This window comes from Cervus elaphus, chromosome 5, assembly GCF_910594005.1.
Source record: "Cervus elaphus chromosome 5, mCerEla1.1, whole genome shotgun sequence".
In the NCBI taxonomy this organism is placed as follows: Eukaryota; Metazoa; Chordata; class Mammalia; order Artiodactyla; family Cervidae; genus Cervus; species Cervus elaphus.
Window position 1 is genome coordinate 10,869,286 of NC_057819.1, and position 25,478 is coordinate 10,894,763.

General features: G+C 41.3%; 1 protein-coding gene across 5 annotated transcripts in view; it reads right to left on the reverse strand.

Moving 5' to 3' along the window:
- HECTD4 (HECT domain E3 ubiquitin protein ligase 4) overlaps nucleotides 1-25,478 on the reverse strand; it is a 166,681-nt gene that overhangs the window by 50,807 nt on the left and 90,396 nt on the right. For 3 of the 5 annotated variants that reach the window (XM_043901666.1, XM_043901665.1, XM_043901664.1), the window contains exons 18-37: nucleotides 24,889-25,013; nucleotides 23,230-23,383; nucleotides 22,366-22,466; nucleotides 20,421-20,619; nucleotides 18,144-18,290; nucleotides 16,926-17,030; nucleotides 15,397-15,560; nucleotides 14,580-14,813; nucleotides 13,239-13,431; nucleotides 12,877-12,981; nucleotides 12,221-12,309; nucleotides 11,661-11,836; nucleotides 9,677-9,812; nucleotides 9,446-9,587; nucleotides 9,033-9,199; nucleotides 6,721-6,867; nucleotides 5,850-6,034; nucleotides 3,378-3,531; nucleotides 1,370-1,650; nucleotides 965-1,154 (exon numbers count right to left, since the gene is read on the reverse strand). In XM_043901666.1, the coding sequence (XP_043757601.1) occupies nucleotides 965-1,154; nucleotides 1,370-1,650; nucleotides 3,378-3,531; nucleotides 5,850-6,034; nucleotides 6,721-6,867; nucleotides 9,033-9,199; nucleotides 9,446-9,587; nucleotides 9,677-9,812; nucleotides 11,661-11,836; nucleotides 12,221-12,309; nucleotides 12,877-12,981; nucleotides 13,239-13,431; nucleotides 14,580-14,813; nucleotides 15,397-15,560; nucleotides 16,926-17,030; nucleotides 18,144-18,290; nucleotides 20,421-20,619; nucleotides 22,366-22,466; nucleotides 23,230-23,383; nucleotides 24,889-25,013 (3,194 nt within the window). The remainder of the gene's footprint in view (nucleotides 1-964; nucleotides 1,155-1,369; nucleotides 1,651-3,377; nucleotides 3,532-5,849; nucleotides 6,035-6,720; nucleotides 6,868-9,032; nucleotides 9,200-9,445; nucleotides 9,588-9,676; nucleotides 9,813-11,660; nucleotides 11,837-12,220; nucleotides 12,310-12,876; nucleotides 12,982-13,238; nucleotides 13,432-14,579; nucleotides 14,814-15,396; nucleotides 15,561-16,925; nucleotides 17,031-18,143; nucleotides 18,291-20,420; nucleotides 20,620-22,365; nucleotides 22,467-23,229; nucleotides 23,384-24,888; nucleotides 25,014-25,478) is intronic. The other 2 variants (XM_043901667.1, XM_043901668.1) reach the window with 1 other exon arrangement.

Here is a 25,478-nt window from a genome sequence, read left to right on the forward strand (position 1 = left end):
GCCTCAGTGAGGCATCAAAATCTCCAAGTGAGGCGGTTTTAATAACAGCCTGGACTGGTGCCTGGGTGTGAATGACTGGATCTCCCTTTCTAAGAATTTAGCTCCCCCTGCCTCCTCAACCTGGCTCTCAAAAAAGCTTTCACCAAGTTTGTATGATGACATTTCACAGTGCCCAGGAATGTTCCTTGGAAATTTCTTCATCTGTGTCCTGACTTCCCCTGACTCAGCTTAGCCTATGCCAGTAGCCCACAGTGCTTTTGGTTTCTATGATGGCAGACAAGGGACTCGATTATGAGGATGACACCATCATTCAATCATTTATTTGAAGAGGGGACTCTTCCATCTGAGACAAACATCTCTTCTAAATTCCCTAAATTTCTCTTCTAAATTCCCTAAACTTCTCCTAAATTTAGGAGTTTGTGTTCTGTGGGACCTTCTCGTTTTCCTGGATTCCACTAACGGGGCCCTGCAGGTTTGTAATCTTTGGACAATAATTATATTTTTACTTCTTTGTTGAGCAATCATATCATTCATACTTCAATTAATTATGACTTTTGAAAAAGTTTCTTACTTCTTTACGTCATAGTCAATGGTATCCCTAATTGTACTTTGACTGAAGGATGCCCATAACTGAAAACCAAACTGCATTATTCCTTCTCACAGCTGAGGTCACACTACAGACTTGGTTGGACACAAATGATACATACTCAATAGGACTTTCACTCTGTCGGGTCCAGAGAGACTGAGTACAGAGTTGTGGTGAAAAGTTCAGGCTCTAAAGTTAGAGGGACCTGTGTCTACGTTTCAGCTCTGCCTCAGTTTGTCCATGTGTAATGACAGGGATGATAGTAGCAGTGATTACTTGTGAAGAGGGCTGAGATGGTTGATATCTGTAAGGGGCTTACTCAGCACAGTGCCTGTGACATGGCTCATGCCCGAAGGAATGGACTATTACGATCATCACCTTAGTAATGGCTGCAGAACTTCATGGGACGACTGGTCTTCCCGCTTGTGGATAAAGATAGACAGCTTGCCATCCACTGCTTCACTCTCTTCTCCGGGATCTTTATCGCCTTTTAAGGAATTCTTGGGGCTGGTTTTTGTCAACGTGGTGTCAGGTTCAGAGGCGGTTGGAGAAAGGACTGTCTGACATCCTTTAAGCAAACAGAAAAATTGCAAAGTTGTTTGTGCAGCTCCCCTGGATAGGGAAAGCACTGGTTTTGGAATCTCTCTTTCCTCTCTCTCTCCTACCCTTTCCCCCTTTCCTTTTATCACAGGAAGGACAGCTGCAACTGTGGACAAGGGAAAGCTCGGTCTGATCATCCACAGGAAGTGATGGTACCTTTCTCCCATCCTGGAGGTGACTCACCTGGGACCACGTAGTCTGCCAGCTTTGCCAAGAGCAGCGAGGCGATCTTGGACGCTGGGTCGCTGGGGTCCTCCTGCTCGCTGTTTAGGGAGGGGACGGAGTAGCTCCAGGGTGGGAGCTCCACGTTCCCACAGTCTTCTACACTCATCAGCGGGAGTGCCGCCCGGCACAGCTGAAGAATGATAAGAACCAGCTTTGGGGACGGGCGTTGGTCAAGTAGCAGGGAGAGGAGTTTGGACACACAAGCTGGCTGGCTCAGGATGGCTTTACCTATGTGACTCCTGCAAAGAAAGGAAGAAAAGGGCCACAATGTTGGGGACGTTGATCTATAGAAATTCAGAAACAAAGGTTCCCTCAATGGGGTTAAACAAACTGACTTCAGATTTCATGGGAAGACACAGAATTTTGGCAACATATTTTTATGAAGGTTTATTTATAACCATCTGATGAAGGCTCATAATTGACCAGTAATACTTTAAAAGATTTTTGAAAATTTTTTGATTCCTTATGTTTAGTTAATTGAGATTCTCTAGTTCAGCATGATTCACAGAGCATCAGGGCTTAGAAATCCAAGCTAGGAGGCTTTTAGTTTAGTCTTTTATTCCTTTTCAAGAAGTGCTTCACGACCAAAGAGATAATACAGCGCTGTACAGACCTCAAGAGTCTGGGCTCTGCCACAGCTGAACCTGTTACATTTCAGCAGAAACCAGAGAATAAGCAGCCTTAGGTGGACAAACCTCTGTGGGCCTCACAGCTCACACATGATTAAACCTCCGAAGAATATCTTCTTTCAAAGACACAGCATGAGAAGGTGAATTAATTACAAGTCCTGGCTGGTTAATCTTTAATCTTGCTATAATGAAGATTAAGCTGTTCGGTTACTGAATGCAGTGGTACCTACCTGAAAGGCTAGCAGCTGTTACCAGCAAAGTATTGGAGCAAATGATAATATGTAATTTTGTGGTATAGATATTCAAATAAATAATTTCCACATTTTGGAACTAAATGTTATTTTTCAATAATATTTTTCAATAGTATTCTCTACTATTTTTCTTGAGGCAGGAGCATGTCAGGACGGCCTAGTAATTTAGATGTTTCTAAAGACATTGCCGGGAGAAATATCAATAACCTCAGATATGCAGATGACACCACCCTTATGGCAGAAAATGAAGAGGAACTAAAAAGCCTCTTGATGAAAGTGAAAGAGGAAAGTGGAAAAGTTGGCTTAAAGCTCAACATTCAGAAAACTAAGATCATGGCATCTGGTCCCATCACTTCATGGGAAATAGATGGGGAGACAGTGGAAACAGTGTCAGACTTTATTTTTGGGGGCTCCAAAATCACTGCAGATGGTGACTGCAGCCATAAAATTAAAAGATGCTTACTCCTTGGAAGGAAAATTATGATCAACCTAGATAGCATATTAAAAAGCAGAGACATTACTTTGCCAACAAAGGTCCGTCTGGTCAAGGCTACGGTTTTTCCAGTGGTCATGTATGAATGTGACAGTTGGACTGTGAAGAAAGCTGAGCGCCGAAAAATTGATGCTTTTGAACTGTGGTTTTGGAGAAGACTCTTGAGAGTCCCTTGGACTGCAAGGAGATCCAATCAGTCCATCCTGAAGGAGATCAGTCCTGGGTGTTCATTGGAGGGACTGATGCTGAAGCTGAAACTCCAGTACTTTGGCCACCTCATGTGAAGAGTTGACTCATTGGAAAAGACCCTGATGCTGGGAGGGATTGGGGGCAGAGGAGAAGGTGACAACAGAGGATGAGATGGCTGGATGGCATCACCGACTCGATGGGCATGAATTTGAGTAAACTCCGGGAGTTCGTGATGGACAGGGAGGCCTGGCATGCTGCGATTCATGGGGTCGCAGAGAGTCGGACATGACTGAGCGACTGAACTGAACTGAACTGAATTAAAGACAGCCACCCTCTCCCCAAAGGAATTCCATCACTCAGAGGAAAAGCCACCTCCTCCCATTGCTCCAGGGGGTCTTCCATACCTTGAGAGATCATTGAGGAGACTCAGGACGTCCTGGAGGGCATCGTTCCCAGCAGCCTGGTTGCCGCAGCACTCGGTTGCTCGGGCAAGGTGATTCGTGAGAAGGCTGGACACCTGACGGGCCAGACCTGAGTGCACGGCCTCCGTGGAGCCGCCTTCAGAGTTTAAGCAAGAAAAAGCACGGTGAAAACCCCAGGAAGGCGTGGTGAGTCTGCAGCTGTGGCGGGTCTGCACTAAAGCCTCCGTTTGCCCAATTTTTCTTTAACCCGCTCAGTATTTTGTTAGCCATCCGATTAGATAACAACTGGGCATGGCAACCCACTCCAGTATTCTTGCCTGGAGAATCCCCATGGACAGAGGAGCCTGGTGGGCTACAGTCCATGGGGGTTGCAGAGTTGGACACGACTGAGCTACTAAGCACACACAGAAACATAAAGAAGCTAACAGTAACTTGAAAACTGATTCAATGTTGGGGAAATACATAATTCTTTTTTTTCTTTTCTCTTCAGTAGTTGCAGCCTGCAGGCTCAGCTGCTCCGAGGCATGTGGGATCTTAGTTCCCCAACCAGGGATTGATCCAGTGTTCCCTGAATTGCAAGGTGGATTCTTAAGCACTAGATCACCAGGGAAGTCCCAGGAAAAGACATTTTTCTTAATTAAAATTGAATATAATTAATTCACACAAAACCCAGAAACATACTTTTACTGGGAAGAATTATAATTTTCCTGGGATGAAAACATCTTTTATTTTTTCTTTCATGGAGTAGTTGATGTACAATATAAACTACGGGTGTACAATATAGTGATTCACAATTTTTAAAGGTTGTATTCCATTTTTAGTTATAAAATATTGGCTATATTCCCTGTGTTGTCAAGTATGTCCTTGTAGCTTACTTTATACACAACAGTTTGGGGCTTCCCCCAAAGTGGTGGCTCAGATCGTAAAGCGTATGCCTGCAATGAGGAAGACCTGGGTTTGATCCCTGGGTCAGGAAGATCCCCTGGAGAAGGAAATGGCAACCCACTCCATTATTCATGCCTGGAAAATTCCACGGACTGAGGAGCCTGGTAGGCTACAGTCCATGGGGTCGCATAGAGTCAGAGATAACTGAGCGACTTCACTCTCACTTTCACAGTGCCCTCCCCTTGTATAACCCCTCCTCTCTCCCTTTCCCCACTGGTAAACACTAGTTTGTTGTCTGTGAGTCTGTTTCTTTTTTGGAAAACATCCTGATATTTAACTCATACCTGACCTCTTCTCAAACACAATAAAAGATCTTCTTGGATTTCCCATTTTCAAGCACTCTCATAAAAGCCACAAAAGTTATTTGCCACTGACTGTTCATTCTACTTGTGAAGTCTTCCTTACCCCTCAAGAAAAATGCTCATATCACCTTCTTTGGGAAGCTCTGCCTGATTCCTTAGTACAGAGAGTCTGTAGGGACCTCTATGCTCCTCCTATAGCACCTTGTGCTCACCTTGATCATGGCACTGATTGCACTGGAATTATTTGTTCACTGGCCTATTTCCCCCACTGGACCATTTATTTTAAGGGGAGGAACAATGCCTCAGTCATCCTATGCCTGGCTCCCAGAACAATAAAACACACAGTGAATGACACGTTATATACCTGGGATCGTATGCAGAAGTTATCCTTCAAGTTTACCTTTTAAGTTGGATTGCTGACTGAACATATGATTTGGAAATAGGATCTCAAAAGTACAACTGAAAAATCATTTCATAAAAGTATCTATTCAGACACCATTAGCAGTGAAGACAAGAAGGAAAGGAAAGATGTCTTCAATTTCCTTGGGTTACTGTCCTCTTTCAGGTGGTCATCGCTCCTCCCAGCCCCCTCAGCTTTACTGAGGTGTGACTAGCAAACAAAAACTGTATATACTCAGATTGTAGAATGTGAGTTTTATTTTAAAAGGTATACAATGTGATGATTACCTCTCTGTGTGTGCGTATGGCGGGTAAAAATACAAGACATCTTCTCAGCGAGTATTAAGTATAAGTGAAGTATCATGAACTCCGACCACAAAGCTGTACATTAGGGCTCCAGAACTTACTCATCTTACAGCAGAAAGTGTGTCCTTTGGAACAAAATCTCCCCATTCCCCTTGCCCCCCTAGCCCTGGTGACCATGGTCTACTCTCTGGTTTCTATCAGTTTGGCTTTTTAGATTCCACACATAACTGAGATCACTGCAGTATTTGTCTTTCTGTGCCTGGGTTATTTCACTTAGTATAATGTCTTTTGCATTAGGATATTGTTAAATGTCATAGCACAGTGATAAAAATTTTTACAGAACCATGCTGATGCAGAGGCTCCCATGAAATCATAATTGATTAAATCAATCTGGTTATGTAATTTAATAGTCTTTCTTTTCCCCATCCAGTACAAATACTAAATAAAAAGAAAAAACACATTGATAGAAGAAATCAAGGAGCTCTATTATAGAGCTTCTCACCTTCTTCTTTTTCCCATTCAACGCAGCGGTTGGCAAGCACCTGGAAGGCTGCCCAGGCCATGGTGGCCACCTTCTGCTTCTTGGTTTGTTTCTCACTGGAGCTGGACTCAGTCTGACTGCTCAAGCTGCACAGTCGATCCATGAGCTGAACAAGGCCACTCCGCACCAGGCACTTCTCTTCACTCCTGGCCAGGCAGAAAGGGTTGATGGAAAGAAACATAACTGACCAGCTCTTAGGAACTTCTCACTTAAGATCCAGGTTATCAAAGGGCCATAAAACATGTCAATATAGTCCTTTATTTACAACTTACGATGCTACCATGTAAAACTCAACACAGAAATTTTTAGAATGACAACTTCCTTCATAAATAATGAATTTCAAGTTCTGGTTAGTTCATACAGGATAGCAAAGTAAAAATCAATGGAATCAACACAAGCTTATCATAATAGAAAAAAATTGCATATTTTATTATAAGGGGGTTTAAAGACTGACTTCATGAACGCTTGATATCTTCAAACTCTCAATCACAAAACAAAGAAAGGAAATGTGCAAAGGCAGAAAGTTTTGCCCAATATAATAAGTAACTTCCTAGGGACCTTTTCTTTCCTCCAAACTTATCCATTTTGACAATGTAACATAATTTCTAATGCGGATCCACCTTTGATCATGTAGGAACTCAACAATAAGAATTTACATAGTAACTTTAGGTGTTTGTCAGGCGACAAGCTCATTTAATCAGAGTGATAGTGTCACTGGATAACCAAAACCAAAAAATCTTTTAAAAAATATTTTTAATAAATAAAAATATTTCTATTTAATTGATGACATTGTGGTGTAACTTACATATACTAAAAGGTAAGCATTCCTTACCTGGTGTAAGGTATAGTACATAAGAGTCCGATGCTATTCGCACATGCGATAGGGTAACGTGCGCACAAAGACACCACAGAAGTCATGGTCTCACCGAAGGCCTCCTGGACCTGCTCGACCATCCCACCACAGGTCAGTTCTTCAATTCTAGGAAACAGAACCAAAGCTCAGGCTTCCTCAACCGTGTCAAGAACAGCAGTAGTGAACACGAAAGCAGGAGAGGTCTTCTGAGAAACACAAAAGTGGCTAGATGAATCCAGAACTGAAGGAACCTTGGAGACTGGTGTTTCCCAAAGTACAGGACAACAGAAGGCTGTTGGGCAGGATTTCTAAGAGTGCCTCAGAGACAATGCCCACACTCTAGGATGCTCTGGGAAATCCTAGGTTAGGTAAAGGTAAGCAGGGTTCCTCACTCCAGGACAACTCAAGGCTTTAAAGTCCTTCATATCTCTCGGAGCAGGAGAATGGCACCCAACATTTCCCAAATTTATTTAATAATGAAACCGTTCACTTGAGACAGGCCTACCTCATTCCATGCAGTACTGAATACTGCAAATGCAATTGTACTAATGAGAAAACCAAGACACAAATACATTAGCTAAGTGTCCTTTGCAAGTTCACACTCCAATTATTAGCAGAATATGAGAATCCAGTTGGGAAAGAAGACTTTCCCAATGTAAAAACACAACCTGGGATAGATTCTACAGCAATTAATTTTAGTTGAAAACTGGAACTATTGAATTTATATACAAAGATATGCAACATAATATTGCTTATAATAGTGAAATAAACAAAAACTATGATTTAAAAATAGGAAATTGACTTAATAAAGGTTCAATTATATGATACAATGCTATATAAGCACTAAAAACATTATAGGAGATCACTAAGGTTAGACTAAAGACTGAACAAATATGCTAAAACATTAATGGGTTTTATTTTATTTTATTTTTTTGGGTTTTATTTTAAAATGCTGGATTTACAGGTGATTTTTATCTTGTACTTTGGGGATTTTCTGCATTTTTTAAAATGTCTGACATATGGCGTTAATAATGTCATGAGGGAAATGTAATGTAATGAGGGGAAAAGGAACAATGCTGCCAGTGTTACAGAGAAACTTCTGGAAGTGAGCTGTGGTAGTCATTAGTGTAACTCACTATGCCTTCTGGGAACCGCTGTAGTCGGGTGGGCATGTGACTAGTCTGGCCAATGAGCCACAGCTCCGACAAGGGGCCTGACAGCTTTCAAGATGGTTATCCCCTCCTCTGTCCCAAGCTCTCTCTAATTACCACGAGCCAAGATACACTTGTGAGGGACCTGAGCAAAAACTAAAATTTAGTTTTTTAATACTGAGATTTTGGGAGTTGTTTATTTCCAAAGAATAACCTGCCTTCTTCTGATCGACACAGAAATTTCTCAAGACAGTCATGTTAGCTCTTAGTTCATGTTTCCCTCCAGCTGTTGCTTCTGCTTCTTGGCCAGAGTTCCTGAGAGCTGTCAGGAGGCACAAGCAGCCTCTAGCAGTTGTAGTCCAGTCCTTGCAGAGAATACCTTTTTTATTTCTATCTAAGTACCTTTGAAGTCCAGTCAGGCATTAGTATAGAAAAACTCCTCACAAATAAGTTATAAACCCTTCCTCAAAGTTAGTATCTACAATTATGTTGTTAGAAATTTGACCCCATAAAAATAAGCACCAAAGTATACAAAAATACAGGTATATAAGGTTGTTGATTGCAGCACTATTGTTAATAGAAAAGCAAAACAAAACAGGAAGAAGAAAGGAGGGATGAAAGAAAAGATGGAGAGTGAAAGAGAGAATGAATGAACCCATGTGTTCATCAGCAGCTGAGGAGTTAAATAAATATCGCATATAATAAAGCTCTGTGAAGGTCTTAAAAGCTATAAAGCAGAGCTATACATATTAACATGAAAAGATACAGATGTCCAAAATTTATTGAGGAAAACAACTGATTACAATAAGGCACGTGAAATATAATCTGAATTGAGTTTAAAAAAAAAAATAACACACAAACACTTAAGCACACAAGAAGAATGAAATAGCTATTTACGGGTGTATAGTTGATGAAGCAAGCTCTTAATAGTGGAATTTAGAAAAGGAAGGTAAGGAGAATTTACTTTTTGTTACATGTGCTGAATGTTTAAATTATATCCTGTACCATTTTTAGAAAAATACATTATTTTAGGGGAAAACACTAGCAAAACCATGATCTAACATTTGGCCCCAAGAGGAATCTTGGAGTGGCCTTTGCCCATCCCAGACAGGACAGGGTTAACTAACAGAAACAACTGACCTGGGTCCTCCCTGGAGGACCATTGTCACTGGACCCACGAGGTGTGTCACTCCCCCGACTCGCACGGCCGCCGTCAGCAACTCCCGCATGTGCACCAACGCCTGCTTGCGGGTGTTTCCCCGCCGCCATCTCGTCTGTGCAGCCAGGAGAAAGCTGCTGCTGGACACCTGAACACGTGAGAAGGAAGTGTGCCTGACTCCTGCGGTCACAGCACCTCTCGCGCTACTCAGCTACTTAGCAAAACATGACGAACAGGGACTTCCCCCGTGGTCCAGCGGCTGGAGCTCCGAGTTCACAATGCAGGGGACCAGGGTTCGATTCCTGGCCAGGGAACTAGATCCCACATGCCACAACTAAGACCCAGCACACTCAAACAAACAAACATTACAAAACCAACAAACAACATGACGTACAGCTTGGTCAGGGTTGGTGCCGATGAAAGCAAACAGCTGCCCCAGCAGCACGCTGTAGGTGGGCTTGTCCCTGCTGTCCTCTATGGCCAGTGACTGCAGGAGCGTGAAGGAGCTGCTGCGGTGGCTGGTCACGTGGCGCCGCCTATGGCCAAACAAGAGACCGCTCAGGGAGTGTGTTGTGAAGGTGCGTGGCAGCATGTGGGCATCCGACCTTGGCCCTCAGCTATTTACCTCTGATTTGCTCTAGTAAATTCCAAATCTTCATTACCGATCATTTCCAGGTCAGAAGGAGCCGACATGCTGCGAAGGAAAACAGGCTGCCGCACAGCATGAGAGATCACCTTTGTTTCAGAGGCTGATTTACAAGCTGGAACAGAAAGGAAGAAGAAGGTTGACATATCTGCTATCCTATTTGTAAGAATGACACAGAGACAGCAAAAACCAACAAGGAACCACCAAACTAAGAGTACCTTTGTTTTCCAGGAAATCGGCCTCCAAACCAGCCAGCACAACGCACAGATGATTTTTAGGCCAATTTTTTAAAAATTTGAAAACCGAGGTTTAAACCTCAAATACCAAGGTTAAAAATTACTTCAGCTTGAAAAACCACATTCTTCTATTAAATTGGGTTTCCAAAGAAAACCTGAAAAATTCATTTAATTTCATAGACTAACAGTGTTAACTTTATGTTTTTATTTATTTTGGCCAGGCCACGTGGCTGGTGGGATCTTAGTTCCCTAACCAGGGATTAAACCAGGGTCCTCAGGAGTGAAAGCTAGGAGTCCTAACCATTGGACTGCCAGGGAATTCCCATTGTTAACTTTAATATAAGGATTCTAAAAATCAAGAGAGGACAGAGAAAATAGTCTCTGGAAGCAAGTAATCTTAATTCAAATAAATGTACATCATTTTTTTTTTTTCAGAGATGGCCTTTGATCCCCCTTTAATCCTGGATTTACTTTGCTGACTTATTGCCATTTGGTAAAACCTCTGCTTTGATCATAGCTGGTGTGACTAAATATTACACTTTTCCTAGAATCTGACTGGCCCTTCCTATATGATATATGGCTCCTATCTAGGAAATAGGTGTTTTGTAAAAGAATACTTTAATGGAAGCAGACAAAACTGCATGTGACGATCAGCTAAGAAAAAAGATGTGAAAGTTGAGGTCATTTTGAATCTGTCTTAAGAACAGTTAGATAGCTTCAATCTAAAAAAAAATTATAATTTTTCAAGATATTATCTCTTAGGAAATTACGGGTTCATCATCTCTGGTGCCAAGAGCCTCTTGGAAAGCACCACTAGCCTTACTGAGTGGGAAACTTTCGGGGGGGGGGGAGCACTTTAATGAACTCATGCTAACACGGCCAGAGACGTGGCACAGCAGATCACCTTGGCATGTGATCATTATCTCATGTCTGGAAAGCTTCCCCTGATGTTCTCAGGGAGGGAAACCCTATTACTGGGATCAGAAACCTAGGAGTCATCCTAGACTTCTCTCCCTAGTGAGAAGAGCCCTGGAGAGTCAGTTGGGATGAAAACAAGTTCACTTGTTCCATAGTGTCCATTGGGCAATGGGGCTAGACAACATGGAGTCTTTCGTTTAAGAGCATGTTTGTGACTTATTCTCTCAGAGTGAGAATTAACACTTGCTATTATGGGCTCTGCCCAGTGTTGTGGATCTGACTTAAGTAAGAAGACTCATTGATTTCCCTGAGAAATGCATTCTCAGGCTAACAATTAAAATGTGACCAGGAAATAAATTAATAGTACAAATTTATGCTAAAAGGTTCCACATAATTACTAAAGAGGAAACGCAAACTCAGTTTCAAGAGGAAAATATGATGCAGTACAGGATTCACAAAGTTGACTAATTATATGTTACTATGAAAATGATAATCCATAATCTAAAAGTGAGGATCACTGGATTATAAAAATATATGTCACTGTGCTCCTTAGATGCTCCCCCAAAACTAAACAAGGCAGGTGACAAGGCACTCCCCCAATGCTCAGATGACTCACAAAGCACCACATGACTTCAGTGGAAAGCATTTCTTGGCTGGAAAAAGTAAAAAGCAAAATAACATTGAAATTTCCTTTTTTTCCTTTCTACAAGTACACAAGAGTTATTTTCTTTCTTTTTTAAAAATAGCTAGTGTATGTTTTATGAACAGACTAGCGCAGAGAGCCTTGCAGGGCTTGCTGTCAGCAGTACCCGGTGTTTCCGCAGGGGTCCCTGAGATGCTTCTCGTGAGGCCAGACTGGGCCGCAATGGTGACATGCAGCAACAGCTCGGCTCGGTTCATTAGACTCTTCACTAACGTCTTCGTTTTAGCCAGTGGGTGGGAGGGTTTCTGAATAAGAGAATTCACTTCTTGTAGGAACTTCTCCCTATAAAGAAAGACTGATGTGCATTTAGTCGTCCTCTAGTTTACCAAAACCAAAGTGTTTAATCACAGAGGATATGAGAAGACAGAGGAGAAACTAAATGGAAGTAACCTGATAAACATTGCCCACCTTCTCCCTGCCCCATCCAAGGAAGGCAGTGCTTTAACTGTGGCCAGTTTTAGTTCTTCTTGTCCAGTTTTAGATGCCTATATGCTAACTCTTGAAGGTTAAAATAAAAATTTCCAAATACCAAAGAAGTTTCAACTCTAAAATATTTAGTGAATGCATAATATTTTTTAAAATATCTGTTAAGAGATGCGATCTTTGCATTTTATTTTGAGCATCAAGGTGGTAAATTAGCTTTACACAGTTACTAACATCACTAACCTCAGAGATAGCACCATGTTTTCAAGATCATTTCCATCAAAGGAGACTTCCTTCATTGAACACAAAAGTTCTAGTTCTTTCATTTTGTTCTAAAGAAGGAAAAATCAAGGAAAGATGGTATGCAGGATCTGCAAAAATTGAATTTTACTGTACGTGTTACAAGGAACAGAAAATTTCAGGGACAAAAACCCACCTTTGGTCCATGTTTCTACACCAGAAGCACATTTATAAGTTACTACTTGATATTTTAATGATTAAAAATGGCATTGACTACTTTCCAGAGATTTCTTTATTGCCTGTAACTCTTGTCTTTTTTAAAAAGGCTTGAAAGCAGAATTTGACAATGATAATAACTGCTCTATAAAACTATTAATCAGTTGAATAATTTGAGTGACTCTTTGTATCACTGACATGTTAATCTAATCAAATTTATTTAACCTTTTTTAGAGATTGGGTACATTTTGAGGTATGCAACATTTTAAGAATGACTTTTTTTTATTTCCACATACAGTATGTATCACTGTATTGGGCTGGCCAAAATGTTCGTTTGGGTTTTCTGAAAGTTTTTGGGTTTTCAGAAAAACCTGAGCAAACCTTTTGGCCGACCCAATATGACAAACAGCAATGCCCAGTGATGAGTCATACAACTTGCTCACCTCGTTAAAATGGTAATCATAGAAGAAAGGCATGTTGTTCTCCAGTTTCCCCTGCATGGCATCATCAACTTCACTCTGCCATTTCTGTTCCAATTCTGCAACACTCTGACATATTAAAATAGAAAACTAGTGAACTAGGCGCAAAATAAGGAATCTGTGACTTTAGAAATTTTAGTCACAATAACTTTTTAAAATTCAGGTATTTCTTTTTCCACTATGTTGGTTCCTGTTACAGAATATAGTCATTCAATACTTTTTCTCTTTTTTTTTCAGATCACTTTTTAAACATTGTTAAATTTTTAGGAAAGATGTCATTTCCAATAGTTACAAGAGACATCTAAAGGCTTTTAACTTTCACTTACCTGCAGCTGTCTCTCCATGGCATTGAGTTTCTTAAATGTCTCTCCCATGATTTTACACAGTAAATCATATTCCTCAGCATGTTCTTCTTGATACTGGAAATTTATTAGGGACTGCAGTGCATCAACTAAGTTCAAGTGCTTAATAACACATGATACCACCATTTCCTCCATCACATCTGGCTGAATTACTTCTCTGTGATTACAAGGGAAACTAGTCAGATACGAGCCATGCTCTCAGTGTACCAACACTGTATTTTTATACATGGAAGGATGTCACTTTAAGTATGTTAAATATTCACCACACCACCTTTAGTACAATAAAGTGGCACGAACATTATGACGGCTTTCATAGCAAGATGGCAATAACTTAATATATTTAATAGGTAAAAGTGACACTGGCCAATGAAGCTGAAAAGCCAAATTAAACAGACTTGATTTTCTACTATTTGTAAAATTTTGAGCTGGAGTTATATTAAAGTTGGAATAGATCTAATGCTAATAAAAGATCTTTGGCACCATTTATCTGCCAATTGATTTTATGCAGTATTATGGTTCATAGTATTTTGGGTGTATGGATGTTAGGTGAAAACAATGGTGCTTTTGTATTTTTTCACATTAAATTTCATCTATTCTTTATAAATTTTTCTCTCTGAAATGGCCAGTCTTGCCTCGGAAGGCAGAACAGAGACCTGCAAAACAGACTTGACTTTAAGCAAGAATACCACAAAGACATTTGTCACTGTAAGACCTCACATGCTAAAGACCATTAGCATCTCTCTGGGCATCTAAAATAAATAAATGCCACTAGACTCCATGGAAACCATGATGACTACCATGACTACCTTAAAGTAGAAGGTCAAACCACCTGAGAAAAACCTAGAACTTGTCAAATGTTAGCCTGTATCAAAATCATATGGAAAACTTGGGCCCCATCCTCAGAGGCTCTGATTTAGTAGGTGTGAAATGGGGCTTAAGAACTAACAAGTTCTCAAGTGATACTAATGCTGTTGACTGAGAGCCCACACTTTGAAGCCTGTTGACCTGGAATACCACCTGGGATACTCCCCACAATACCTGGTTAACATTCATTAAGTACATGTAAAATTAAAGGTTCAAGAATGTCCCTAGTGGTACAATGGTTAAGACTCCATGTTTCCAATGCAGGGGGCACGGGTCTGATCCCTGCTTGGGGAACAAAGATGCTGCATGCCAGTTGGTAGGGCAAAAATAAAATAAAAATAAATGGAAGATTAATTTGCTAGACTACAAAAAGAAATACACTCCCTTCACTTGTTTAAACATTTTTTCATTGGGAAAATAAAGTGCTATACAGCAACATACTTTATACTTGGTCTAAACTGCGGTCTAGCACGCCCAGAAATTTCCCTGAGCTTTATCATGATTCCTGGAGGCAGCCTGATCCGTGGCAGGTCAAAGTAGTTTCCAACCGGAGGCACGAGGACATCAGAGGGGTAAGTGAACTCTCTGTCTTCCTCGATGGTCAGAGGCAGCGGAGATGGGCTTGGAGTAAGGGCAGGGGAGATCACACCGTTGGCCTCTACCTGCCACTGGCACCTGAGCATAAAGAAAAGAGATTCTTCACCTCCTCCTCTATCTGGAAAGTTACTTAACATTTGCAGCTTTATTAAGCACATGAAGGATCACACTATGTGCTAAGAATTTATTCATCAAACTTCCTCCAGAGGCTAAAGAAAAATGAACATTACATGAAACCCCATCTTTGGGACTCTGCCTGCTCCCCAACATTTTCTTATGCAAACTTTTAATTATATAGAAAAGTTGAAGGAAATACATGGTTAATACATAAATACACACAGCTGAGATTCTAGAATAAACATTTTGCTCTGTTTGCTTTATCATCCATCTGCCCATCCTTTTGTGGATTCTTTAATTTAATTATATGATATTTGGGTTGGAGAAAAGCTTACACAGTTCAAGGCTGCAATTTCCCATTTAGTACAGGAAGGGCCACAAGGCACTTTGGGGTAACTTTCATCTTATTTCTTAGACACAGAGATACCCACAGGACTGGCAGGCAGTAGGCCCAATCAGCTGGGAAATGTACTAAAAGCAGTTTTTCACACAACGTCCTCTTTCCTTTGTGAGCAAAACCAGTCTGATTGGAAGCCTTTGTTACCTTTGTAAAAGTTTGGACCGCAACAGCTCCTGACAGGCTTCTTCTTCTTTGGTAATTTCTGGTCCGTTGTATAGGATTCGTAACATGGAACAAGCTAACACAGACAGACCTAAAGCCAGGTCTACCAGAAAGGGTAAGCCTCCTGACACATCCTCCGAAGACTCCTACAATACAGACAGGGCAAACCGCACTGGTCAGTACACGGCGGGGCGCGCCACCGGCGCTGCATCACGCTGCACTGCCCCCAACCATGAGGGCTCACAGAGCAGCATCAAGTATCATTGCTACGGGACACAGAGACAGCACCCAACACCATGAGGAGATAGATGGTGGCACTGGAATGACCACAGAGTGAAGTCTCAACACAATTCTGGAGAGAGAAGAGCCGATAAGACTCCATATTAGAAACAGCACAGAACACATGCAAGATTTTTTGGATAGCTTCCTCTCTGCTGTACCTATCCAGGTACAAATCACTACTGTGTTTTGTCACCTCCATCCTGTGCTTGAACAAAGATGCTGTCAATGATTACACTGAATTCATTCAATAAATATTTACTGAGTGCCTAGTATGTACCAGCCATTGTGCTAGGTGCCTGAGAGAAAGCAGAGAACAAAATGAAGATGCCTGCCCTCATGGAGCTTACATTCTAGAAGATAATCCCACTCTAGAGAGTCTTGGCTTGGTTAAACTTAAGCAACCTTCCAGTGCTAAAATGTGTTATACAAATCAGTCAACTAGAAGGGTTAGGAGAACTCTTACTACTCTCTCTTCCTCTCTTTTTCCAGGTGGGAGAAAAATTTATTTAAATAGATTCCTGGGAGGAAAGTAACTGGCACTATTAAAAGGAGTAGATTTAAGCTATATACAGAGTGTGAAAAAGTGAAACTGAAAGTGAAGTCGCTCAGTCGTGTCCAACTCTTTGCGACCCCGTGGACTGTAGCCCACCAGGCTCCTCCATCCATGGGATTCTCCAGGCAAGAATACTGGAGTGGGTTGCCATTTCCTTCTCCAGGGGATCTTCCCCACCAACGGATCGAACCCAGGTCTCCCACATTGCAGGCAGACGCTTTAACCTCTGAGCCACCAGGGAAGCCCATACAGAGTGTATCACGAGTAATTAAGCACAGACAGATCTAGACCAGCAAGAAGAGCCTTTGGGAACTGAATAAAAAGAATCCAATACTACTACTTTGAGAACCAGAATCCAAGTGCTTACTTCTATCAGGTGTTTGAGTCTTCCTAACCCTCTGGAGAGATGCTAGCAGCAGACCACCTCTCCAGGCTTTGAAGATGGGCCCCCAACAAGGGATTCTTTCTATGGTGCTAAACTGATTTTAGGTCTTAGCTAGTTTTATTCCATAATAAAACATTAACTTCTGTTAATGGTCTTACTACAGGCAAGTGGAAGAGATGGATGAAACAGTAGCTCATATTCTGCCCTGTTTCCAAGGCAAATATGATGTATGTAACCAAGGCACACAGGAAAAAGTACATTCTGCCCACAGCAGTGGTTAGGTTCAAATACCTGAGCGCGAACTGTGCAAGCAAAGCCCCACATAGCCTTATCGGGAGTGTTGTGTTCACGGCCACTTCTCATTTCAAAGGAGAAGGTGACTGTATCTCCTTCCACCTTAAAATTTAAGGGGGGAAAATGCACTTTAAAAACAAGACACACAATTTGCAAGAGAGCAATGAATTTTAGAGATTTACTTTTGAAAAGGACCACAGCAATATTTCACTCCTTTCCTCACTTGCTTTTTGATTGAAATTCCATCCCCTCTCAGCTGGAAACCAACCTTTCAGCTGTCTCTCCTGACCAGGGAGCTTTGGGAATGAGACATCTGTGAAATGGGCCACAATTGCCCAACAGTGGGATCAGAGTAAAGATCAAATCTTGAGCCTAATTTCAATAAATTCCCCAGGTTTCTGTGCGTTCTGCCTCCCCCTCTCCACTTTTACCACCTCACTTGTGCCAGTAAGGTGGGCAAGTAGACACTGTCTTGAAGAACACAGAGAGAGTGCTGGGAGACCATGCTCTGTGTTGCAGGACCAACAACATGAGCACAAAACAAAATGCAGGAACTCAGAAGACAAGTCAGTCTTGTGCTAATCTGGATTTGGCAGCGTCTGGGCTACCCATCTGGAGGTAACTTGCTGCCTGTGGCTGAATTAAAGCAGGTATGTAATATATTTGAGATAAAGGCTCTGGGAACAGACTCTGAAGAGGTTTGCAGGTCTCAGTGGGCATTTCTGTTCATGTTTATATTCTCGGTAGACATAGTTCAAGTTGAGGCCCACATTACAAAGCATGGCTCCAATCTCATCAGTTTGAGAATGGATCACTGTTTTTGCTCTCAAGTCCCCAGTTCATTTGAAAACATTGATTCCATATTTCAAAAAGGCAACAGCCCTGTGGTTCTAGGACACCCCTCATGAGGGAGTCTAGAGAACAAGTGAGCAGGAAGAACTAGCCGTCCTTTCCATGGCCAGGGAAAAGATGCTGTGACAACCTCAGCCCATGGGGCGACCTATGGGAAAGATCCAAGTTCTGGAGTGGATAGGGGTCTGATGTCTTATAAATGAAAGGAAGCTCATTCTAGTGAGTTTAAGGCCTATCCAAGATCCCCACCTCAATAAGAGTCCCCATGGCAAATTTTCTCTAGAGTTACAGTTAATACTTGGGCCCATGAGGAATGCAAGGTCATTTTCTTTTCTAGGAAGTGAATGTGCCTGAATACCATACCTTCACCAAGTCTTTCGGCCAACCAGTTCCTAAGACACTACGGCTGCCATATCCCAGTGTATTGCCTCCATACTCAGCAACCTTCCTACTGTTTGTGTTAGGCCCCGCGTATATCACCAACTTCAAAACAGAAAATATACTGTTAGACTGTAAAAGAAAAACAAAAACAACATCTACAAATAAAAAGGCTGCAAAAAAAAATTTGTTTAAAAACACATTATAACCAGGCACTGGGGTCATTATAATATAACTAATATTTCCTGATTTTTTTTCTTTAGGTACAACTGATACTGGTTTAGATGCAATCAGCCATTGGTATTTACAGGGTAGCCTCAGAGTAGTAACAAATATTAGCACAATTTAATTGCCTTGGGGACCTCACATTAAAATAAGTTATGCTCAGCTACTGTACATATTTTTTAAAAATCTGTTCTAATTCTAAGTAATGAGATATAGCCTATTAATGACAGGTATAGTTTGCCCCTTAAATCCTCCCCCAAATTAATAAAGTGAGCAAATACAGATGGTAAGATGGTTATAGGTAACACAACAACAAAAGTCAAAAAAATTTAATGAGTGAATATTTTAAAAGATGCAACAAATTGAAAATAAGCCATGTATTCTTAGAATGTTGCTTAATGGTATAAAAAGAAAATGACACAAATTTGGGTCAGAAAAGGGGCTGCTGCTTCTTGGGTCAATTTTCATGTATCAGTATTTTTCTTCAATAAAAGCTATTCATTTACACACAGTTAACAAACTTTCTATTAATAACATGCAGGAAAAACATTTAGAGGTCATTTAGCATTCAAATACTTGCATAGGAAGAAGGCTCTGGCTTCTGTAAATACCAAATTCTGTCTTGTAACATGTACTCTGACCACCACAGAGTTCAGTTCAGATCTAAAAGCTGCACTTTAAGCCCTAGATGCTTCATCACTTTGTGATTTCTTACCCTTCTGCACCTTTTGGGGACACCAGCCAGGGACCACTGGAAAAGTAAGCGTTACTTTTATCCATGTAGTAAGCCTCCCTGAGCCTCCACATTTAACACTAATGTCTACAGCAGGTGGAGGTTAGCTTACATCAGAAGATGCAAGTTACTATTTTTTTTCAAAGGGGAAACAAAATGACCCCAGCTAAAATGGTAACATCTTCCATTTCCATTTTAAATAGTTATTAAATTAATGTAGGAAATAGGGGTAGCTACTGCCAGGAGCTATGAAGTGGGATAGACTGATGCCAAGAGATATACTTTTTGAAAAACCCACTAACGAATTTTCTTAATTCTCTTGCTTCTGGCTAAGGTGAGTTTGAGGGGCAAGTCTTAAACCCCTCTGGACATCTGGAAATCTTCACTATCCTAGAAGATAAAGGGGGGGGGGGGGGTCGGGAAGAGGATACTATAATTTTCCCAGTAATGTGTTTCATCATCTCAGTATTTACAGTTAACAAGTTCTCTATTTTTAACCTAAAACTCTCCCTTGAAGGGATTTAAGATCATTTGACCTTATACAGTTCACAGAAAAAGACAACAGATAGTTAACAATTCACATAAAAAAACCCTGTGTGCGTACAACACTATCAGATAATCCTTCAGTTGTACCTGTATGTTATATGTCACAATTTTATTAGCCTTTCCACATAAGTTCACAGAATGGTTTGCAATGCAACAATTAGAGACAAAGGAAAATACTTCAACCCCTAAAATGATTTCTTTTACTTACTATTGTTAAGATACTAGGTTAAAAACTATAATTCCTCAAACTATGTGGGCTCTGAGGTAAGGGCAAAGAAGAACAAATAATTTAAATAAATAAAAACCAGGTCCTAGGCACATCTGAAGCCCTTCTATAAAAAAGCCACCTTCTCCCAAAAGATACATGAGAAGCCCCAAGAACTGGGCAGCGAGACCTTTTGAAGTGAATGGACACTCACATCTACAGGAGTCCCAAGCACAGAGGGAAGGCAAGAGATAAACAGCATGCAAAGGAGAATTTCCTTTGACTTGGATATACACTTTTGAAAGCTTACAAAAGTCCACTTTCAACATGTCATTAAAACACTGCTCTTAGACTGCAGAGGTGCTGGCTCAGTCAGGTGACTGACTCTGCCAGTCACTACCCTTTAAGGCATTATCTTAGAAAGTTCTCCCTAAGAGATCTCTGCAGACAAAAATAAGTCAAGAATGGTGACCAGCAGCAAAGAAAAATAAGAAGCATCTAAAGAAAACAGCTTATTAGAGGTGAAACCAATACTAAATCAGTTCTTGCTTACTTTGTCATAGTCATATTGTGAAGAGCATCTGCTATCAAATCTAAGGTACAGGCAGCGAGCTCCGGGGATGTGGACAGTTTCTTTAAATTTATAGTTGTCTCTGACAGGGTGGACTGTTTCCACAGTCTTCCCAGCAGCCCATGGAGCAGGAATCTTTAAACCAGTGAGAAACCCTGGCTCCTCCTTCTCTTCCAGCATTCTAAAACCAGACAAAGAGAAAGCAATGGAGCTTAACAGCAAGGAAAGGAAAAGGTATACACAGTAAAATATGAAAGGTTAAGAAATTTTGCTTTAATTTTCTATAATATGCAGTATGACAACACTGTAACCAAAAACAAACAAACAAACAAAAAACCTTTTATTTATTGGCTGCATTGCACTGTGTAGCATGCAGGATCTAGTTCCCCGACCAGGGATCAAACCCGGGCCTGCCCTGCAGTATAAGTGCAGAGTCTTAGCCACTGAACCACCACGTAAGTCCCCAGAAATGTTTTTTAAACTCGTATATTTAAAGTTCTTTTTTCTTTGTTAGACAATATATTTGCATTCCCCCCCACCTTTTTTTCCAAGGGAGAAGCCAAATTCATACCCAGAAGACCACCTTGCCAACTCTCATTTAAAATTCCTCAGGGGAAAAAAAGATACTGTAAGGGGCCTTTAAGACCGGCCACTTTCCAAATCGCACAGGCAGGGTCCTGCAAAGTCTCCTCTTGTTGATAACTAAAATGCCAACTGTTGAAAACCCCATGAGTCTACATGACTACTTTTACTGTAATTTTTACTAAAGAAAGTGCCTTCGAAGGTTCTCTTCTCTATTGTAATTCAACTCTCAGGGTCTTCACAGCCCAAGTTTGTATCATGGAATACAAACTCCTGTACCCTAAACTCAGCCGTTGCAGAATTCTCTTTTTCTGTTTCAGCTTTGCGCTATCCAATGTGGAGGTTACTTTGTCAAGTGTAGCCATTTAAATTGAATCTAAATGAAACACAATGTAAAATTCAGTTTCTTGGCCACACTGGCCACTCAGAAAGAGGTTGATAACAGCAGGTGGCCATGGCCAACAGCACTGAACAAAGATACAGACTTTTATCACCACACAAAGCTCAACTGGATAGCATGCTGCTCTAGAAAACCCAGGAAGTCCTTCCTTTCTGATCAATGTTCTTAAAGACAGCTTTAGTGAGATGTAATTGACATATAATAGATAGCATATATTTAAAGTGTACATTTTGATAAGCTTAGCTTTATGTATACACCTTTGAAGTCTCCTTCCTCATGGGAATCCAGGTGGTCACTTCTTCATCTTCTTTCACTGGAAACTAGTTTGTATTTTGTATCTTATATAAGTAGAATCATATAGTTTGTACTTCTTAGCGGGCTCTGACTTTCTTCACTCAGCCTAAGTATTCTAAGACTCATCTGTGTTGTTGAAAATATCAGTGGTTCATTCACTTTTATTGCTGAGTAGGATTCTACTCCATAGATACACCACAGTGTGTTACCCTTTCACTTGTTGATGGACATTTGGACTCATTTCTTATTTTGGACTATTCTAACTAAAGCTGTTGTGTGAACCTTCACATGCAAGTCTCTGTAAGAATCTGTGCCTTCTATTCTTTTGTGTACATACCTAGAGGTGGAATAGCTGGATCACATGGTAGATTTATTTTTACTTTTTAAGAAACTATCAAACTGTACATCTCCATCATTAGTATACGAAAATTTTTCAGTTTTGAACTGATCTCTTGATCTGCAGGGAAATTTATTCTAACCTGTTCCTATAATCTCCAAAGCCATTCTCTTAATTATCTGTAAAGGTTTGACCCTGAAGTCTCTGTCTTTTCCCAGTGGGAAAAATCACAAAGCGAAGACTACAAAGGGAGTAGTAGGCTTTCACCAGAAGAAAACATGGCAGAGGTTCCTGCGGGAAGCAGTGCTCCTTACCTCTCATCCGGCAAGAGCCTGCCCTTCTGGTCTGATGCACCACACGGGGAACAGCCCACCTCAGCAAAAACCGGACACTGGGTTTTAAGCAGCAAAGCCGTCTGAAACACAAAAGCATCGTGTCCTAAAGTGCTTATGTGTCAGTTATCTGGATGGTGAAAGTGAAAGTCACTCAGTCGTATCTGACTCTTTGCGACCCCATGGCCTGTACAGTCCATGGAATTCTCCAGGCCAGAGTACTGGAGTGGGTAGCCTTTCCCTTCTCCAGGGGATCTTCCCAACTCAGGGATTGAACCCAGGTCTCCTGCATTGCAGGCAGATTCTTTACCAGCTGAGCCACAAGGGAAGTCCAAGAATACTGGAGTGGGTAGCCTATCCCTTCTCTAGCAGATCTTCCCGACCCAGGAATCAAACCAGTGTCTCCTGCATCGCAGGCGGATTCTTTACCAATTGAGCTATCAACGACGCCCATCTGGATGGTACTAGAGCCAAACTTAGAATTCTCACATAAGTCATCTTTTCACAATCCGAGTCTGTTCTCTTTCACTAAGAAATGCTTTGCTACTTAGATCACTTAATATCATTTTAACTCTGGAACATATCATTTATATTCGTTACCAATATCCAGCAAGGGCTCAGGAGACTAAATATAATGGAAGGATCTCAGTTGCACCATAGATAGCATTTTTACAGTTCACTGGCAATTAATATTTGTTAAAAGAATGCAGTAAGTAATTTAGTCAAACAAACTTTTCCCTTACTAGTTCAACTTATTTTTATGACAGGATGTTTTGCTTCATTGCACCTTTATTTCATTTCCTGCTCCCAAAGAGCAGTTCACTTTGGCACACCTTAGGACCATACCTGACTGGTATAGAGTACCAGCTGCACTAGCTGAGGCATCAGGGCATCGGCCATGGTCAAAGTTTGTAAATTTGGATGCATCAGGGAAGTGAGTAACACTGGGAGAAGGTGACCAAGCATAGTAGCCTTAGTAACTTGCTCCAAGCCTTTTAACCTACAAAAGTTCAAGAAAACATACAGCTTCATCAATTCTCAGGCATGAGAAGAAGCCACTATCATTATTCTTTGACACATTCTCTTAACTGCATCTCCTGGTACTAGCTAAGCATTTATTCTTCCAGCAATTCAGTCTACAAATGTCCCACCTCCCATGAGGGAGAGGGAAAGAACAGAAATCTAGTAATAGATTTTACCTTTGAACTGTGATTTTTTTTTGCCCTACCAAGTTTATGTGGTGCATTTTATAGCACCTTCGAAGCACTTTATAAATGGGTTCTAAAATGCAAACAGGTACTCTAGTTACCACCTGCAAGTTCCTTTGGCTCTGGGGCTGCAAGTTGCGGTGTTGCACCGTATCTCTGATAAGGAGACAGGGAAGGACTACAACACTGACTCAGCTGCCTAAAGAAACTGGTTCCCATGCGGGACAGAGGCAAGTAGATTTTTAATTTGTCTTTAAAATCATGCTCTTCCCCCCACCCCCCGTGTTTTATTGACATATAACTAACATCACTGTATAAATTTAAGATGTACAATATAATGATTGATATATGTATATATTGTGAAATGATTACCTAAAATCCTATTCTTAATAACTCATCCTCTGCTCGAAGAAAAAAGGTATGTGACTCACCCAAAGAAACATGTGCGTTATGTAAATTCTCTAAACTACTTAGGATGCTGGGGTTGGAACCAGAGACATCCCTCACATCTCCCCGGCTCTCGGACTGTATGTCCTCCCCAGGCAGATCTGCTCCATGTGCCCATAGTGAACCTTGTCCCAACAAGCCCCAGTGCAATGCCTTTCTGGATCATACTGTTTGCAGCTCTAGCCTGCCCACCTGCCCTCTGGGAGTGGGCAAGATACAGGGACATGGGACAGACAGTGTTACTGGAAGAAAAAGACACTGCAGGACACTTTCAGATCAGCATCTCAACTCTGAAATAATCAACAAACACAGGCTGTAACTCATCTCTGACAAGAAACCATGGCATAAGTTTTCATGGGGAGGACTGGGAAAGAGAGGTTTACCCTCTGTATAGATCACTCCTGTATTTGGAGAAGTAAAATTACAGTAAATTCTTGGGATATTGTGTCAGCGTCATCTTTTGCAGAGCAGTTACTTATCTGCATCACGGAGTCACTTCCATCTCTCTACAGTATTCACCATAAGGAAACTAAGTGCACACGGTGCTGAGCTAGGTAATGAAAGGAAAGGCCAACTTGGGAATGAGGACAGCAGAAGACCCATGTGTCAGAGAGGATGGTGTCCACACCTTGCGACCCTCAGATCATGGCTGTCAGCCCACTCCTCCCTAAAAGCACCATTAAAGATTTCAACTGTGTTTGGCTTTGAAACACTTTCCATTTCAACCTCGTCTCACAAAAACGCCTCAGAATTAAGTGAGCATGTGGTGTTCTGTTCTAAAAGATTTCACTTTCATAAGCAAATTCTTCCTGAAGGACAGCAGGTCACAGTTCACAACCCAAGTCCTCACCTCTGCTCCCGGTCAGGTATGTCACTATTTATGAGGGCAGTTGTGACCTGCTGTAGCATTTCCAACACTTCATCACATCCAGTCAGGATTTGGGTAGCAAGAGCCAAAATACTGACCTTTAACTCCTAGGTAGGAAACATCATACAATTATTTTTAAGCTCTGTGATGACGATACACTCACAATGACAACACGAAATGATGTATTTAATGATGCATTTCCAAATTAAATAATGAAGTGTCCAGAGTAAGCCCAATGCAGTAAGTTCCGCTAAGGATGGCAAGTAATAGTCTGAGTTGGGAGGCTAAGGCCTGGAGTGCTGACAGAAATACGCAGTATTTCACGGGGAGCACTGAGTCCCTGGGAGAAAAGGCGTTTCTCCCATCCCCTCCAGCACAGGAGAGCTCCCGGTGACCAGCCCAGAAACTGTCCAGGTGGAAGAATGCCGTGGCAGGATGAGGATAGCTAAAGAGAAAAACACAACAGCAAAAGGCGCATGGAGAGGCGGTGAATAAAATGAGACAAAAACACAACATTCTGAAACAGTGCAAGTGACCTTTTTACTTAACATTTTAAACCATTACACTTGAAA